The sequence below is a fragment of the Triturus cristatus genome, chromosome 6, assembly GCF_964204655.1.
Source record: "Triturus cristatus chromosome 6, aTriCri1.1, whole genome shotgun sequence".
Lineage (NCBI taxonomy): Eukaryota > Metazoa > Chordata > Amphibia > Caudata > Salamandridae > Triturus > Triturus cristatus.
Window position 1 is genome coordinate 1,629,409,151 of NC_140589.1, and position 20,290 is coordinate 1,629,429,440.

General features: G+C 39.1%; 1 protein-coding gene across 1 annotated transcript in view; it reads right to left on the reverse strand.

Annotated features, from left to right (window-relative positions):
* The window catches only part of CAMKMT (calmodulin-lysine N-methyltransferase), a 1,482,081-nt gene that overhangs the window by 27,664 nt on the left and 1,434,127 nt on the right, over nucleotides 1–20,290 (reverse strand). The window contains exon 10 of the mRNA XM_085612777.1: nucleotides 8,328–8,459. Within this exon, the coding sequence (XP_085468903.1) occupies nucleotides 8,328–8,459 (132 nt within the window). The remainder of the gene's footprint in view (nucleotides 1–8,327; nucleotides 8,460–20,290) is intronic.

Genomic DNA, 20,290 nt, shown 5'->3' on the forward strand with positions numbered 1-20,290 from the left:
TTGTTGTTTTTATTCATAAAGAATTTAATAAGAAACCTTTCTGTAGTGCTGGGTTCAGTTGTGGGCGGCTGCAGCCGTTATGCGTGCGGTTCGCTCCTGCCCTCATGATTGCTGTATTATTGTTTTCCTCCCCTTTTTCTACGTTAGCGGCCGGCCCAGGCGGTTGTAGGCCCATGACTGTGAATATTTGATGTGTAAATAAAGGTTTTGAAAATAAATAAATAAATAAATAAATAAATAAATGTAAGGTATAACTTAAGGCTGTACTTAATATATATGTTTTTTCCCGGGTGTGGCTGGCTGTGGGGAGTTGGAAGCAGTCACTGGCTGCAAGCTAGGCCCTGTGACCAACCCCACACACAACGAAAGGCTGTGCGCATCTTAGGGTTCGCAGCCTGTGGGAAAGGGGGTTGGATAGCTCCGGGTGGGCTGGCCACAGGGCCGGACTGCAGGCCTTGTGCAGCATGGGATTGGTTGCCTGTGGGGTGTTTGCCGCAGGTCCTATCCCCAGCACAGCAGGGTGTTGGCTTTACGTATGATAATAAAATATTACTTTACATAAAGAAGAAACACTAGAAACTCACAGAAAAAACAAAGGTTAAAGTAATGTTATAGTTAAGTGCGATAAAAAGATCTGTTTTTGGTTTAAATTTTTTGTTAGAAGTTCTCTGAAATAAATAAGCATTAAAGTAGCGTTATAGTTAGGTGAATTTGTCAGTGACAACATTAGCGTTTTGAACTAAAAAAAACCACAGATATTCACCAGTTATAGTTAGCAGAGCTAACTATAACTTGCACTCCGCCATGCACTGCTTATGCTTCACATATTACATCACTCATGACATGATCTATGACATAATTTATGACATCACTGATGCCATCTCAATTGACTTTATTGATGACATCACTGATTACATCATCCAAGCTTCTTTTGTACACATTACTTTATAGATTAGTATGGCATTAGAGGCTTGAAAGAAAGTATAAAATAACTTAGAATATGAATCATCAGCAATGCCATCACAGATGCAACACCTGAAGGTGTAGCAAGGATGTGTTTTGTGCGAATTGACCCTATACCATGCACTTCACGGGTAGCCTTGTTTACTTTAACAATTAACCACATATATATGGGAAACACTCATTGCACACAGTGTTCAATATGTATATAACTGTTCAAAGAAAGGCAGGTTACTCAAGATACTCAATGTCTATTCTAAAATTAATGCCCTACTACAGACAGCTTTTATCTGGATCAAACCCCTCACAGACACCAAACCTACATTGAGAAATCAAGTTGATAAGTAGAAAAAAGGGTACTGTAAACAGTGTTCATTCTATGGAGAAAGTTTACTCTGTACCACACTGTTTGCAGACAGTGAAACTTTCATGAGAAATATACCAGAATGTATTAAACAATATCTACCAAGAACAGTGTACACTCTATGCAACACTTGTCAAAAAAGATTCGTTTAAAATAACCAAGGTGTGAAGGTGCTAAATATTATACTACCTGCAGCCTTCATACTATGGTGAAAACTTTACAGACAGTCCATCTTCTGAAGCAGAAGCACATGTACATAGGTTAGTACCTGGTGCACAAAGTCTCCGGTATTATATAGAAATTGTCAAGCTGAGACGATTCTGTCTAATAACTCAAGGCTGCTTAGAATACTTGATATGTAGTAGGTAGAATCTTTGCCTTGTTAAAATCCTTTGCTTCTGAGTGTGTGAACATGCTGAACACAAGTCATCAACTGTCACCTGCACACAGAGTTACTTTTCAATGCAAAGATTTATAACATGTCTTATACCTCTACACACCTGTGATGCATTAGGAGCACATGCATTCTGTAAACACATAAACCCTTTAGCTGGACATAGGCTGTACAAAATTAGGTGGAAAAGTAATATGGGGGTTACCCGCCACTTTATAAAGTATAAAAAACTAACACACTCAATGGATGATGTCGTAAGTGATGTTTTGATATATCACTAGTGATGTCATATATGTTCTGTTTCAAGCGCAGCACAAACCCAAAAGACACTCTCCTACATACCAGACCAAAGATTCCAGTACTAAACACTCAGACCACCCTATGAGCCAAGCCTAGATTGACAGAGGGATTTCCCCTGAGGTTCATGCTCAGTATGCGAGATTACACAAAACAGCAACATCTATAGCTATTGGCCTAAATACATCATTGCGACTGAGATGCCATGCCAATTGCAACAGTAGTGGGGTAATATACCTTTTGAAATGTCCCTGTGGACTTCACTATGTCGGTATGACCACTAGGAAAGTGAGGCAAAGAATAATCAAACTTCACAGTACAATTCAGTGTTAACGCAATAAAACCAAACTAACGTGACACTATCTTGAACAGGGTTAGAGTGAGTAAAATCTGTTCTGGATGAAAATTTTATAAACCAACTACACATAATCAATTGGAGGATTTTTACCAATCTCTATTTCATAAAGAACAGAAGTAGGTATACAGACTGCGTAGTCACATAGTTGGTCTGAACCATGATATGCCTTGGATGAGCTTATCTTGACTGAATTTGTGAAGGAATTTTCGAAGGGAACAAATTGTCATAAACTGTATTTTGTGGACTCCTGGTTGTGCTCACTGACCTTATATTCAACTGTTTGTTTTCAAATGTGAAATTGTTTTCCAGTTGTTTTACAAACTCATTGAAAAAATATTTTTTCATGAATTACGCCTATTGTCCCTCATGCTGACATGTTATACTACATTGATGATTCTTTAATTAATTTTTATGAATTATTCATTAAACTTTTAAGTGCATCACTGGATTAAACCTACTCTTTCCTGTTAGAACAATAAGCAGCCCACTGACTACAATGGTCTTTCTGGTATATTACATTTTCTATAACCACCGCAACTGCATACAATGACACGAGGTGGGGCTACGGTTCCTATTTCTATCATGTGTTACGTCTTCTGACCACTCATGATAATCTTTGAGGTAGACTACATTTCCCATAACAGCTCTGTGTTAGACTAAGTTTGACATAACCATTGTGCATCACGTCAGCCAGATGTGCCAATCTTGATTGTTTTGAACTGCTCTTTATTTATAGCGAGGACCATCGTATATGCTGTTTCCTCGCTAAAACAAACTTGGAGGACAGCTGACTCAGAAGAGGTGAGCAATAGAAACCTGTATCTATAGGCTGAGCATGTTTGTAGAAAAAGGGGTACCCCTGAAAAAATTTCCTAAATCAGGGTTTAAATATTATTTGTAAATAACCATTTAGGAAACGGATAAAAAGTGGACCTTTACTAAACAAAGACAATATGTGACCAGAAAAGATTTAATGTTCAAAAATATATTATTTTATTTATTTTTTATATAAAAAATAAATTAAATAATTTCACTATTAAATTAAAGAGATGATGAAAGATACATAAAGCATAGCATAATCGATAAAGTCAAATAGACATGCAATATTTCTTTTCGTCTATGTATGTGGTACACATGAAATATATAGATAATTGTTGGCAGTGTTCACACATATTTATCTAATCATACATGGCTTGTCGGTGTAATACAATTTGTTTTCAAAATCAATCAAACACAAAAGATTTAAAAAAAATTGCTAAAGAAATATAGATAAATACAATGAATTAAATTCAGAATAGATCAATCAATACATAATTTTGAACAAACAACCAAACAATATGGTTATGGCTAACATAATTTGAGTCTACGCGCGTTTCGGCGGTACGCCTTCATCAGGTAGCCATATGAGTCTTGTAAGATGTAAAATAGCTTCTATGTAAGAAGCGTGGAGTCGGGCTGATAATACCAATTAATTTATCATTGGCTTCTCATGTATTTGAGAAAAACCATCTCATAAATAGATGAGATTTTTCTATAGAGGGGTCAGGATGATGCTCGAGGGGCGTATAAAGAATATAATCACGGCAAATTGCAATGTATTCCTTCAAAATAGAAACAATAACCCTTTTCTCAAATACATGAGAAGCCAACAATAAATTAATTGGTATTATCAGCCCAGACTCCACGCTTCTTAGTTAGAAGTTATTTTACATGTACTTATACCCCACCCAAACCTAGCTCTCAAAAGGACATTGCTTGTTCTAAAAAAAACTCTAACAGTTCCTTTCTGTGCCTCCTTTAGGATTGAGTAGGAAGTTGTAGCCCACACCATTGCACGACAAGTTCTTTTCGGTGTGAGGAGTAGCCCGATAATGAAGCATGCCACCTCAGGGTGGGTGAGGGCTTTCACCCTAAAGAAACAATTTTTCTTTCTGAGTTATAGAAATCTCATTTTGAGTTTCGGATGACTTACTGCATCTCTTTGTGTGGTGATGTCATAGAAGAAGTCATGAGAGATGTAATATGTGAGGTCATAAGCAGTGCATGGCAGGGGTGCAAGTAAAAGTTAGCTCTGCTAACTATAACTGGTGAATTACTGAGTTTTTTTAGTTAAAGAGGTAATATTGTCATTGACATAGTCCCCAACTATAACGTTACTTTAACCTTAGTTTTTTTCACTAAATATAAATAAATATATATATATATATATATATATATATCCAAAAGAGAACTGCTCCCAGCATTGAGGCGCCTCACACTTCGTGCTTTCATACCATTTATTGGAGCTTTCACAGGGATGGAACAGCGTGCACCCAAACAAGTACTTCAGCCTTCATTTTCCATACGCTTTTCGGGAGAAATCTCCCTTGATCACTGGAACCGGCAGCATTGGGGCAGGGCAACAGTGTTCACAGCACAGCTGCGCTGATTAAAATGTTTCCGCCCGATGGGCGTGAGCAGCAGGTGCATGAGGGTAACTGGAGTTTTTTTCAAAGTGATGTTGTCGTGAGTCCCCCTAAAACAATAAAATTCCACAGTGGGCAATTTGTAATAGCACCCCATTCACAGCCCTGGAATTTTCAAACTCAAACTGGGCACGGAGTTCCTACAGCGTCTCTTCTTCTACCACGCTGTGGACCAGCTCTTCCGCCGTGCGGCACCTCGCGGTCCGAGCCAACCGCAACATATCCAAAAGAGAACTGCTCCCAGCATTGAGGCGCCTCACACTTCGTGCTTTCATACCATTTATTGGAGCTTTCACAGGGATAGAACAGCATGCACTCAAACAAGTACTTCAGCCTTCATTTTCCATACGCGTTTCGGGAGCAATCTCCCTTGATCACTGGAACCGGCAGCATTGGGGCAGGGCAACAGTGTTCACAGCGCAGCTGCGCTGATTTAAATGTTTCCGCCCAATGGGCGTGAGCAGTAGGTGCATGATGGTAACTGGAGTTTTTTTCAAAGTGATATTGTCGTGAGTCCCCCTAAAACAATAAAATTCCACAGTGGGCAATTTGTAATAGCACCCCATTCACAGCCCTGAATTTTTTTATATATATATATATATATATATATATATATATATATATATATATATATATATAATACTGGTGATTGCCAGCAGGTATAGTTAGGACGATGTTTCCATAAGACATTTTTTTTTGACTTGACTATATTTGGTACTTCACGAAATTTCCCCACAAAGTGCCCAAATGTTTCTTGTTGCGCATGGAAAGTTTTGGGTCTATCCATCAAGCGGGGGCTGAGAAAAAGGGGGGGGGTTCAAATAAAGTGTTTTTCACATGTTAATTTCCATCGAGATTTTAGACACGGCTACAGTCTGAACGACAGGACAGAATTACAGCAAATTTAGCAGAAAGGTAGCTTTTGGTACAGAAAAAAATCCATTTTGTTATTTGGTGTAAATCCGTTAAGTAGTTTTCAAGATATTAACAGAAATTTGAATTTGTATATCTAGGGATGTGGATCCTCCTCGAAATCTCCTTGGATTACTGAATCCACGCCATAACAGCAATGCCGTGATAGGCTGGCTGCAACCTGAGAGGAGAGTTGCAGTCGCTTTTTTGTTCATCCGGACTCAGTTCTCAGCGGGGAAAATAAAGTTTAAAAGTGATAGAAGGCATCAGGGTAGATGTGCCCTGACCCCATGTGACTAATGGAAGAGTCTGTGAGGGACCCCTCATGGGCAGGAAATTGTCCCAAATGATTTCTTTTAACCACACAAGGATCGTCCATTGATCCGGGTGGATCTGTAGATCCAGAACTCAATTTTTAAAAAAACAGACACTCATTCACAGATCCACACACCTACTCACACACTCACACACCCACTTACACACCAATACAACCACTCACACCCACTCACAGAGCCATCAAAACCACTCAAACACCCGCTCAGATCCACACAGCTTTTACACACCCACTCACATACCCACTTACACACCCACACAACCACTCACACATCCATACAACCACTCATACATCTACTAACAGCTTCTCAAAACCACTCACCCACCCTCACAGCCATTTACACACCTACTCATACACCCACACAGCCACTCCCACACCCACTCACAGACACATACAGCAAGCACACACACACTCACACACCCACCACTCACTCACACACACATACACAACCACTCACACACCCACTCAAACCTCCAGGTTGCAGGGACATTAGAGTTAGTAAATAGCATTGACAAACCATAGAAATGCCCCCAAAAAACAAAGGTTAGAGTGATGTTATAGTTGGGAAATAACATTTTAAAATCCTTAGAAATTCACTGAAAATACAAAAGCTACAGTGCCGTTATTGCTAGGTTCAGATTTTACACACAGAAAACCACAGAAATTCAGCAGTTATAGTCCCACATAGTACATCACTTATGGCATCTTCTATGACATCAATGATAAAATCACTGCAAGATTTACAGTGAAATTATTGATGAGAAAACTGAGTAATGTAGGCGCAAGTTATAGTTACTTCAGTGCACGAGTTATAGTTACTTGAGATAACCAGAACTGCTGAATTTCTATGGTTTTATGTGTGTAACATCTGAATCTAACTATAACGTCCCTGTAACCTTAGGTTTTTTCACTGAATGAATATATAGCCTATATAAAATAATATATATAATAGCCGCAGGAGAGACCCACCGCGAGTGCGGGCCCGTTTTGGCATCAAACGGCATCATGAGTGTACGGGAGGAAGTGTGTACGGGAAGAGCGGCATGAACAAGCAACTTTTAAAAGCGAACCCTGGCACCAACCCACTGGGGTTTTCTTATTGAATTCATTGTGCATATCCCAAAGACGAACTCACATGAGGAATATGAACTGCAGGACCAGAGGGCCATGTGGATGACCCCGCCCACTGGGGCTGTCCTAGAATGTTTAAATAGCGCGCAGGATTGTCTGGGTTTGATGCAAGAAATGCCATTGAGAAAGGGATTTACACCCAAAACGCGTCTGGCATGGGACTTTAATTGGATGCAGTCTGTTTGTTTTAATTGTATGCTGCTGCTCTTCAATAAATCACCGGAGAATCAACTACCTGTGTTCTCTTCTACAGGGGCCATCCTTTGTTCGGAGTGAGATATATATATATATATATATATATATATATATATATATATATATATATATACACATACACATATATATACACATCTATAGGGTGCTTTAAAAGATGTGAACACAAATAGCCAGATGTTGGAGCAGACTGGGTGTTGCTAGCCAAAATAAAAATCCCTCTAGACACTCAGGTGGAACATCTTCCTCCCTGTGTTACCGAGTACTCTACGCCTATTAATAACGACAAGTAGACAGATAGCAGCAGCTTTATATAAGCAAGCTTAGAAATCACTCTCAGATAAGTGCTTTTGACCTAAATCTTGTAGCGCCTCGGTCTGACATATAACCCCGCAGCTGTGAAATTCTGTACGAGATTTAGCAGCCTGATGCCGCCAGCTGACCCAGCCATAAAGCAAAGAGAGATAAGGATTTGCAGCATGATATGATACAATTAGACATTTACCTTCTGCTATTTTTCAATGCAAGCCCATTTTCGCTTAATGAGACGCAGCCCTTTGTTTTTCATGCTTCAAATTAACATACTTGTTTAGTGTATGTTTGAATGTGATTAAAAGGGGAAAAAACAACCTCTTAAATTGTCCTGTCATGAATGGGGAGATTAGTTTCTCTGCGGAAATGTAAGCAGGAGGTTGTTCTTTCTGGTTAACCCCCGTGGAGATGCAAAGTTAAAGGATGGCTCTGCCTGGAACAATAATCAGATATAAAAACATCTGTTTAGCAGCAGAACACCTACAGTGCACTTTAATCAAGCATTTGCGTTACCTGCCAAAAGGACCATGATCTCTTCAAAATGCAAGGCGGATTAAAGTGTTATCTAACACAAGCAGGAAACTAACCTTCAAGTGGAAGTTGGAAATGTTTTCATCATAATATTCATGTCTCTGGATGGAGAAGCCAGCCTTTTCAGCGAGGCAGCAAAACTGGTCTAATGTATTCCCTCGAAGCGGAGCAAATACCATCGCTTTTCCCTGGAACAGTACAAGGTGAAGACACACATTTACTCTTTTTTTTTTAACTGGAATGCAATCACATAAAACACGCAGCAGGCAAAGCCCTCAGCCAACCACAAAGACAGGTTTCTCTGCACACAGAATCTGATTGAGACCAACAAAACGAGTCTTTATTTATATGAAATGTCCTTCACAGAGAAATACGAGTTTGGTATTTACAAGTAAAACATATTTGGTAGAAAAAAGCACAACTATTACGGAAGGTCTCGGCATGATCAGAAGAGGACATGCACTCCCCTTAACAAACAGTGCATGCAAACACATAGCTAAAAGCCTAGAAGAAGGGGCACATAGGGGCGTGTACAGTTACATAGAAAGGAGCAGCAAAATGTAACAAAAACAGGAATGTCAGGCATACTAGCCAAGCCCTCCGTAACTTAGGAGAGCACAGCAGACGAAATGAATTGCATCCAGGCACAGCAAATGTTGGTGGCTCTGTACAGACCAAAGAGGGTGCAGCATTGCACTGACTATGGTTTCTATGGAAATGACATTGCTCCTCAAGCACACTAACCCTCCCCCCCCCCCCCCCGCAGTCACAGGCAGAACCTTTTTCAATGTTTTTTTTATTTAAAATGATTGATGCCTCTTTAATGGGGTGAATAGGTATGATAACCTCATCTGCCACACTGATGTGTGGAGTTACAATATGTGCCAGACGGGACGCCGTGTGTGATAATGGGAGAAGGGTGGAGGACCAGAGGATAAACATTCTTGGACTAGGATCCCAAAAATATATATATATATATATATCCCTAGGGGCAAGTCTGTATCAGTATTTGGCAGATAAGAATGTTTGGGCCAAGAGGGTGCTGGTCCCTGGGAAGGGCGTGAAAGCAATGGTTGTGGATTTGATCTGAAACTAAAAAAATGCAGAAAGTCGCCAAAACTCGCCAGTTATGCTGAGGTCATGAGCAGTGCATTGGGGCTAGGCGGTGCAGAAAATGGGGGGAGTCTTGGTAGCACAGACTCATAGCTGGTGGATTTCATTGCACTACAGATTGAAATCATAACCGTAGCATCCCTTTAACTTAAGTATGTATACTGCAAGCACTCTACGTGTTTGTCTTTATAACAAGTTGTTTTCGATGAGATATTTACACACACAGTATTAGAACAATGGAATGTTGGGAGCTCCAGTGAAAGTAATGGAGTGTCCAGGCCTTCTGATGGCTTGTACAAGCCTGGAGTTCCAACTTTCCAATGTTTGTTCACAGCAAGAGCTGTGAACAAAGGCCTCATGGAGCAAAGGGGATTTAAATCCCCTCTGGTTCCGTGAGGCCTTTGTTTTACAAGCTCGAACATTCTTCCCCCTAGGGGCAGAACGTTCTAATAGCCTTAGAGCCCTCCTTGGTGGACTCTAACGGCCATTAAAGGCCAGGTCCTTTGTTAAAAGGTCCTTGCCTTCGGCTCGGGCCTTTAACGCTGGAGCGGGCCTTTAACGTTGGAGTGGGACTTTAACACTGGAGCAGGCCTCTAAAGGCTGGTAAGGGCTCTAAGGCTATATTAGAACATTGGAATGTTAAGAGCTCCACTGAAGACAATAGAGTAGCCTCGGGCTTATAATGGCTCGTATAAGCCCGTAACTCCAACATTCCAGTCTTTGTCTTCATGTTTCTCCCTTTTTAATTTAGAAGATTCTTCCCTTAGTGGGTGGAATGTTCTAATAGCCTTATTGCTCTTCTGCCTCAGGCTCTACCAGTTGTTAAAGGTCCTGTGGCTCGGGCCTATATTTTGGATTCAGGGCCTTTAACAACCCATAGAGCCCTCAGCAGCGGGCTATAAGGCTATCTCCCCACAACAAGAAAAGAGGATGATGATATGCTTTCAAAATGCTTGGTGTACTTGCAAGCCAAAAAGAAATGCAGGCTGGCGCAGAGAATCTTTCTCAAGGCCAATGCCTGTGGGAGATTTGAATCGTGAGCTTTAGACATACACAACGAAAATAAATACACTCTGACCGTACTGTGGGCCAGCTAGCCACATAAAACCTCTAAAACATCTTTGCTGAAGGGCAAACATTTTTTTGTACATCTCCTATTTATTCATAAGAAGATATATTGTGAGCACTTCAACCTCACTTTAAAATAGTACAGTCCTCTACACAAGTTACAAGTGTGGTTAATTTTTCAAAGTCATGAAAATGCTGCCTGTGCAGCCTCTTACCGGCTGATCTTCTTTAGTGCAGTGGAACCACATGAAAACTGTCCAAATTGATGCTTTGCAGGGAATGACCAGGAATATAAGCAGTATGTGTCCAAGGTTGTGTAGGGATTTAAGGCCATATTTATACATTCCTCTACTTACATCTTTTTCCTACTACGTTTTGCTAATCATTTTCCGTTTTCCTCAAGTAATCTCACTTGGCCATGACATAAGAGAGACTTTGGAGGGAACCCTGACACTTACATGCTGTTTGGAAACTGGAGTGATGGTGAGAAGAAAGCCGTAGCCTAGATGGAAGGACACTTTCTCCCTCCAGTTGGGCGTTACCTGTAAGCTCTTTGTTTTACTTAGGCCTCTATTCCACGTGGTATATTCCGGTGGCCCTGAATAGTAAGGCAGCTGAAGGGAACCCAAAGCGTGTTGTGTACAGCTGCATCTTGGTAGGTGGCTCACTTCATGTTCTGCTGCACTTGGGCTCACATTGGTAATGGGGGTTTTTTATGCCTCATGTTTTACTTGAACACTCTTTAATACACAATCCATTTTTTCCCCAAATAGGTAAGTTACTTGCTAACTCTTGTTACTATTTACCATTTACTCCACTGATCTGTGGGTTTAATTCAATAATTCAAAGTAGTAGTGTACCACATCAAGAAGGAGATGGGTTGGGGATTTAGACAGATGTTTTTTTTGTCACGGAAGTGCAGTATGTATGGTAGTTACATATTGTAAACGTAGCTGCAAAGCGCAGAGCACTCTACCAAGACTTTGTGCACGAAGAAGTGAAGGAGGCAACCGAAGAATACAGAAGAGCGTAGGGGAGGTGGGATTAAGATATGGCAAGGGTGGGGGGATAGTGATGGGAGGTCAAGTGGGGATGATAAAGTTCATGTTTGGAGCAGGCCTGGGGAAATTGATAATCAATGGGGAGTTTCCGGGTATTGAGGTGGTGAGAGAAATATGAAAACATTGGAGGGCAAGAGGAGACGGCAGGGCTGAATGCATGGGGTTTATGGGGTAAGAGAATGAGATTTCTTTAGGTAGGTCTTCCAACTGTGACATTATGCTATGTGTATAACAAATTCATGGCTTATCTTTAGTTGTGTAGTGCTGCCAGATGCCTGGATGGTGGGTTTCATCACAGCTCTGATCTTTAATTAACAAGCGTCGCAGTGTAGACACCTGAATGCTGGCCAATAGAAACAGTGAATGGTTTAACTTAGATAATGGTACATAATTCAAAATACAAATGCAAACTATGTAGTAGATTGGTCGACTCTAGTAACACTGTAACTCTAGTAATCACTTGAGGTGGTGATCTACCCATATATGAGTAGAAAATAAATGGCAGACACTACTTCCAGACATGGATTTGGATGAGGAGGAAGGGTTGTTAAGGGGAACGAGTAATGAGAGTGAGGTTGCAGTGTCCACAGAAATGTGCCACCAATAACAAAGCCAGGGCTACTGTAATGTAAGTCATAGGCTTCCCGTAGTGCAAGAACTAAGCTCAGGTTGTCTATGATGTCACTCAGAACCCTGCGGTGAAAAACATTCATATTATTTACTTGTTACCCCCTATAAATTTATGTTTAGAATGGTCCCCAAAATTCCTTCGTCCCTGCTTTCACAACCTATATAGAAGCAGAGGAGTAATGCAGGAGCCTCCTGCCACCCACCACCCCCTGTGCCACCACCTGTACTCACATTTTGGAAGTTATAAAAAACATTGTTTATCAACAATAGTATCTTTAAATTAAGTTCTCCATTTCATCTTATTACTAACAGTTGTTCAATCATCATTTAAGGTCATATTGGTATTATGTTGCTCATGATTAAAGTAGAACAATATGTACTGAGGATTATGGCTTATGAATTATTGCAAAGTTTTTATATTGATAAAAGTTGAAATAATAAACAAACGTATAATCAAAAATAATTTTCAAATTTTATGCTTCAAATGTAGTTGTAGATGGTCAGTAATTTGCAAGCCTTCATTTAATGAATGATAGCCTAGATAAGATAGAAAACGTAAGGTGTGATTGCTGCTGTAGGCATATATTTTCCTTTGTCGGGGAGATGTTAATTGAGGTTGTTGGGTATTGTACACAGAGAACCTCTTAAAAATGGAAATAGATTTTGATTGAAATCACCAATCAGGATGATGATAGATTTAGAGTGTTTTTCCAAAGCCAGTTCTAATTCTTAAAAAATAGCACGATATCTTGTCCTATAACTGGAGAATAATAAACATTTACTATAATAAGATTATTTAATAGTTCTCAAAAAACTAGCATTACAAACATTTGGGCTTGATAGGGTTACAAAGTTGAAGTTATGTGGGTCATTACTGAGCATGTAGAAAAACATTGTAAAGAGACAAAAAGGGCTGGGAGAGCATCCCCAAAATCACTGGCTCATACGGGTCTGGTGTGTTCTTATCAGATGTGAAAATTGTTTGACAGAAAATCACATTCTCTTTCTTTAGACAATGAAATGATAAGCCTAAAACAGGGCCATCAAGATCTACTAAGTTATGTTACCACATTTAATCACTTGGTAGTTGAGAATGTTTGCCAAAGGTGAGAAGGGCATCATTATTTCAGCAAGGGTTGTGAAGCGAATTGAAGGATATCTTGGGCAGGTGGTCAATCCTCCAACTAACTGCCCTCCCAGGTGAGTTGAGCGCTAAACAAATAACAAAAAAGTACAATGAGCTCATAGAGTTATTGGTACAGTTGAATTATCTTTTTTAATCAGACTATCAATCAGACAAGACCAAAGTTTAAGTAGTCTGGTCGAAGGTAGAGGAGAACCAATTCCAGATTCCAGAACCAATGCAATAATATAGTATCAGATGCCCAATATCTAAAGAAGGTGTTTATCTGTTTTATTTTTGTATTGAGGAAACTCAAGTTATTTTGTCAGAGATTGTAGATTGAAATCAAGGATTTTTAAAAGTCCAACATCAGTAATGTTGCCCACTGATAGATTACTTGACCTTGTTGGTTTATGAATTTAAAGACATTCCTAAATGGGTTTTGAAAACTATGGCAGTCGGCTGTGGTTCATATAATATTTCCCATGGAGATGATTTTGTGGGATGGTCAGGCGAAGATGATTATGGGGAGATTAGATTCTGAAGCTCCTACGCATATTAAGTTTGCTCAATCTTTGCCGTTTCCAGTGATCAAGAAAAATATTCTTAAGGATGTTAAGGCAGTGGATGGTTCTAATTTATCCTCTTTGGTCTGGTTTCAAAATCATTATGGAAAGTTTTGTTTTGATTTAAATAATGCCCTCAGTATAAGGTAATTTTGGGAATACCCTGGTTGACCTTGCATAATCCTTCTATTGATTGAGCCACTAAGACAGGTCAATTGTATTCAGCTTACTGTCAGGCTAATTTTATCTTTTCATGTCATTCCGGAGAGAGTTGTCCTTCTAAAGTGCTGACCGGAATGCGTATTTTGCCACCAATTGCTTGTGCTGTCTCTCCTCATTCTTGTTGTGAAAGGTTTAGTGATATTTCTGATGTGTTACCCTCACATACATGCTATGATTGCAAGATTGACTTGCAACCGAATGCACAAATACCTTGTAGTTGAGTGTGCTTACTGAATCAGAAAAAAAATATTTAATACAGTATCTACATGACAATCCCGCTCATGTGTTTATTAGGTCTTCGCGTTCCCCTGCTTCTCTTCCGTTAAAAAAATATGGGGTGAGCTGCAAACATATATAGACTACAAGGCCTCATTAGAATAACAGGGAAGAATTGTTACCCTAAGTCATTCATACATGTGTTGCCTGATCAGATTCAAACGTAAAGGTATTGACAACATGAGAACTCAAGGAAGCTTACAATCTAGTCAGAGTCCGAGAGGAGGATTAATGGGAAGGAGCATTCTATACTAAAGGCCAGATATACAATGGTGTTTACTGGTTGCAAGCCATTTGATTCATTACATCATAGGACTGGCACCCAGTAAATACTAAACCCACTAAGTAATTCAGAAAAGTTTTCTCAAATTGCTAAATGCCTTTAGAAATGACCCATCTGATGCCTTATTTTAAGTCCAGCATATTAGTTCATAGGCTGGTTTACAAACATTTTCACAGGTCGCTAAAAGTCAGTGCACAATTTGCCACCAGTTCAATAATACATCTGGCCCTAAGTTTGGTTGTTCAAATACTAGGTCATACCTTTAGGACTCTGTAATGCTCTTGCAAAGTTGCAGGTTTAATTGCCGCAGTATTAACAGGATTTTTTGGATATGTTTTGTATTGCCTTTAAGATTATAATTTGTTCTATTGTGACCTATTAGAAACTCATATGTTAAGACAGAGGGGGCTCAAAACAAATCTAAAAACGCCCCATATAAAATTCAAATAGGCTTGAAGCAGTGCCAAATAAAGGAAACAATGGGTCTGAATCAGGTTCATTCAGTTACTAATCATAAACATTAGCGCTAAGACACATTATTACATATTTCATGCAGTTCTACTTTTAGAGAAATTGATTGGGGGGGCAGTGAGTATGAGAGAGAAATAGAAAGAGAAAATACTAGCTTGTGGGAGGCCTTATTTAGAGTTGATGGAAGGGTTACTCCATCTCCAACGTGACAGTTATCCCATCAGCTGTACAAGAAATGCATTATATCCAATGGTATTTGTAATACGGTGGACGGTATATCCGTCACGTATATGACGGTGTAGCCCATCTGCTGAACTCTAAATCAGGCCGTAAAAGAGGTAAAAGCAGAGGCTCTATTTGAAAAAACTAAAGTAATGGGCAAAAAGACAAAGAAACCTAACAGTGTTGAAGCAGAAAATATAGGTTAAAAGTGTTCATCATCCGCAACCAAGGATGAGAACTAAAAAGGAAAACAACACAGTTCACACTACCTCTGACCCAGACCATGCAGCAGCAGTCTCAGTCACCATAAGCTGATTAGTTGCATACAACTTCTAAAAACGATTTATGGAAGATAGCTTGAATTAGAAAGGTTGTAGAAAAACTCTAGATGCCACAAGGCTTCAGAAAAGCCTTTTATTTCTCGAGTGGTTAAATCACATGGTGAGTGCACAAGACTGGAAGTAACTATTCTAGAACGAAAAGATTCTACAGCTTTTTTACACCTTCCTGAGAGATCAATGAAGTGTTTAAACAAATGAAGGGCAATTCAACGTCTGAGGGTAGCATGCCTGAAGGACTCATCTTCCTTATCAATAATCCCTTAATGTTTTTGCTGTACTGCATATTGATTTTGAGCTTGATTTTGAGCTCCACTGACGCATTTACACCTTCTTCAGCTCTCGTGTTCTTTTGTATAGTGACAAACCTTTAAAACGTGTGCAGATTACACTGTTGAGCTTAAGAAATGCCAGGCAGAAGTGTTGCTTTTCAAATACAACTGCTTAGCATGTTGCTGTTGCTGACAATGGAAGGACAAATATTATGATTACAGGCCGCTGCTATTGAAGACAGAATATTTTATTTCTTCTAGGTGGTAGCAGATAATGTTATAAAGTTTGGAAGGTATGTGTAATTTGTGGTGATAGCAATTAACTAAATGCTCAGTTAGCGATAACTGTGCTGTCAGTGGCTGCTCGAGCTTTCCTGAAGATGCTGCAAAGAATGACCATATGGTGAAGGACCTAACACTGAAGGCTTTGTTGAAATGGCTCTCTCTGGCTTTGCCCAGCGAATCCAATATGTATGTCTGTATATCCATCTAAATGGTGAATTCTTTGTTTTCACTGGCAGCAAGTCAATCAAGCTTCTTCTACGACAAGCATGCGTTCTATTGGAAATAGAGGGGGTGAAAATATAGTATAGCGGAACTATTTCCATTACATTGATACCACTAACATTTTCTAATTTAGCTGAAGTCAAATGTGAAATTTAGTAGCCTGAGACAAACTATGACAGCATTTTGGTGAGGCCACTTTCTAACCTATATTTTATGTATTTAACTTTCCAGTACAAACTTTTTCATCATCGCTTGTATTGGTTATTAGACATCTAAGGTTTCATATACTGTGTAAAACCAAGACAACTCCCCCAAGATGGTGCACAGTAGCTGAATCTCATAGCAAGTTGTTATACTAGCACATTTATTTATTTTAACATAAACCAAAATACGTTTTTGGCTTGGCATACTCATTTCGGGTTGTCCCTTTTCAGCAATCGGCATATAAGGCTCAAAGTTCTATTAAGTGTATTTTAGATAATTTGGTTTGAATTATGAACAACTCCTCTTTTTCATTTTTACTTATTTGGATATGCTCTAAAGACCGAAGTTATGATTTCACCGAAACTGAAGGATCAGGTAACATCTCCACTTTCATTCTCGTTATCTCATAATATTAGGCCCATTTCTAATGGCCATCCTCCTCACAGGAGACAATGTTACATTTTTTTATTAGAGTGATTAATTCCATGTTCCCCTGCTTTCTTTTTTGTTTTCCAATATAATTGTGTACCTGATGTCCAATAAGCATTAAATATCTATTATTTATTTTCTTAACTACAGTGTGGGGTGCGCTGTGTCCTGGTATCCCATAATATTCTCTGAAAGTAGATCTAGAGCCCATGAAACAATAAGTTGAGACAAGGATACATTTAAGGAGTCTTTGGTTTATCTATGGATAGACCTTTATGGCAAAGTGATTGTGGAAGCTTAAACACTGCATATATAAAGGTGTCTGTGAATAATGGTCCTGTGTACATATAAGCAGAATTGGATATATGAATGTATACATGAGTATTCATAAAGCACAAACCTACCTGCAAAACAGAGGAACATGGTACAAAAGTGGAGGCCGATTAGATTATTGGCGAAGCTACCGTAAAAGGAGGCAAAAGATACCCTATGGGAAAGGTAGACCGATTTGTATGAGAACACAGGCATACTTCATATCAGGGTTGCAGCTTCACTTCCTTTTGGCTTGCCATTTGTATTATCTACAAGAACAGTCCACAATCTTGACACAACAGCACAGCATTCATTTGAAAAGGGTTTAGTATACAGCTTCATTTCTGTGACTGTAATATCTTATTCCAAGATATTTACACATTTTTCAAGATATAGAACTCACAAAAGTATTTATTTTTTCATTCTCGGTTTCTCTCCCTGCAGTTATTAAAAATACTCTGCAAACATAATCACCATGTCATCTCTTCCTTCGTGGGCCTCTAATAGCAGGGCTGCATTTGGCTTTCCAGCCCTTCTTCGTACCCCATGTATTTCGGCAGGTGCATATCGGGCGGGCCTGTGTGGGTATGCCTATGTGGAAATTCTCGAATTGTTTTTTAAGTAGATTATTAATGATTTCCCCAGGACTCAGCAACTTTGATTTGCCATGAGGAAGTAGGTCTCCCTCATTGAAAGATTAACTTGGGGCTAGCCCCACTGTTTCTGTAGATCAAGTCATGGCTAAATCCAGAGGCAGAGTTAGTCCGCTCTTGTTTTTTGGATCGTCCGATTCTGGATGGGGTGGCACAAATTCCTTGGGTGACTTACTTAAAGGAAGACTTTTGCCTTGATAGGTAAAAAAGCCCTTTTTGAAAATCCTTCTAGGATCACCCATAAAAGTAAAGAGGAAGAAAAATCCTGCTACCTAAAATATTGCGCAAATATTCGGCTTCAGAAATGCCAGTCCATGGTAGCAGTTCAAAGATACGTACCATTTCTAGCATAGATTACAAACCCCAATTATCCCTGCTACTTAGCCCTTTTTAGATTTTTTAAGATACATTTTAAGGTAGCTTTTCTGGTCCATGGTGTTTCGTCAAATGACTTACCGCCCTGCACGTGTGACCAAACTACCAAACAAAGCACCAGTCACTTTATTCTCTTGTGACCTCTATTTAAGGTCCGCAGAAATGATTTTTTAATTACCTGTATTGCGAAAGTCCAAATTGAGAACACATCAGGAGCGCTTAAAGTATTTTCAAAGTCTTGCGGATAGGGAAATCTGCTTCGCTGTTTTGAATTTTATGAGTAAAGTAAAAGCCATCAGAAAAAGATATGACATGATCTCCCAATGTTTAAAATATGGGTGGGAATCTATTGTCAAATGCTGATGTAGGAGGAAATGTATTATTATATGTTGTTTAAATATTGAATGTTTTATGGTTTTGTAGAAAGGAAGATTTTTTATACCTTCTCCATTTTATTATTTGGACAAATATTGCAATTATTTTATTCTTGTACTTTATGGCCTATGGCCAAATAAAGAAAGTATGACTATGACTTCGTACCCCATGCTAAACTAATTCCTGCTGTACCTTCATGTATATAAATCTTTTTTGATAAAAAGATTTAGTAGGAGCCCCCTTTTCATGATTCCTGAATAAGTTTCTCTCTCTTTCAATTTGTTGTCACTTAAATGTTGGAAATGCTCCCTGTGGAACTCGAACCATCTCCCTTCTATTTCCATTTCTTAAGGGTTCTTTACTTTAATTGACCACACTCTCTTCATGAAACAAAAGGGTTTGCTACTTGTTACCGTTTTAGTTACTCACCAATGCATATATCTGTTCTGCACAGATTCCCAATAAAAATTTAAATAGTCTCCTGTTAATTTAAAAAAGGGTGTAGCTAGCCATAGAGTAGTATGTGCAGTGGGGTCCAGAGGCTTGAGGGGCCTTATGCACTTTGATTATTGCTGTAGGCCAGTACCTAACCAAGGAATGCAGACCTATTTTACCGTGCTACTGTTTTTAAATATTGTAACAAAGATTTAGATTATGATGCAACATATATATTTGCCATAACAGAAATATGGCATAAAGATCACTCTAACATCAATAAAAATTACATTCAGCCTAATAATTATACGATTTGCTATGTAAATCGGAAACTAGATAATGAAGGAGTATTGATCAGGGCCTGCAGTAAATGGTCCTTGTGACAGCAAAAGTAGTAAGGTCTTCAATATAAATGTATTAATTATCTTGGCCAACAAGAATATTTGAAGCTGGATTCACCTATTTGTATACTTTCATGACTGGCTATGATCACTATATCTTCCTCATAGGGGGTAGGATTGACATTCAGGCAGACTGAAATGAGCAGCCGAAAGTCATTTAATGTTTGATGTGCTAGTTGTCTCAGACCTAATGCAATGAGTTGTGCAGTGTACGCATGAGAAAGGTGATATACTTGAATGGGCCATAGGCTCTAATAATTTTAGTATGAAAGACGTGGGGTTAACCAGTTTCTTGGTCAGAGCCCACATTTGAACTGTGCCAAAGTGAAATACTAACACCCCAAAAAACCTCTAGAACACAAACTTACAAATCCTGAGAATGGACGAGACAACTGTAGGGCTTGGTTAGTGATCCACAGCTAGAAACTCTAACTCGGAACCCACACTGAGGTCAGTGGAGAATATAATGGAGTTTGATTTCGCCTTTGGTATGGCAATATGCAAGAAATTAGGTTTTCTTATGGAATCTCTGGAAACAAAAGAAGTAATCCTTCACAAAAGTTACAGCTAAAGATGAAATGAAGAAAAATTCTAAATTGACAGCAGGGACATCTACTAGGCAGAAATCAAAATCACTAGATAAGGCCATAGTAGATAATATAAGAATGGAAAATTGGCAGGCC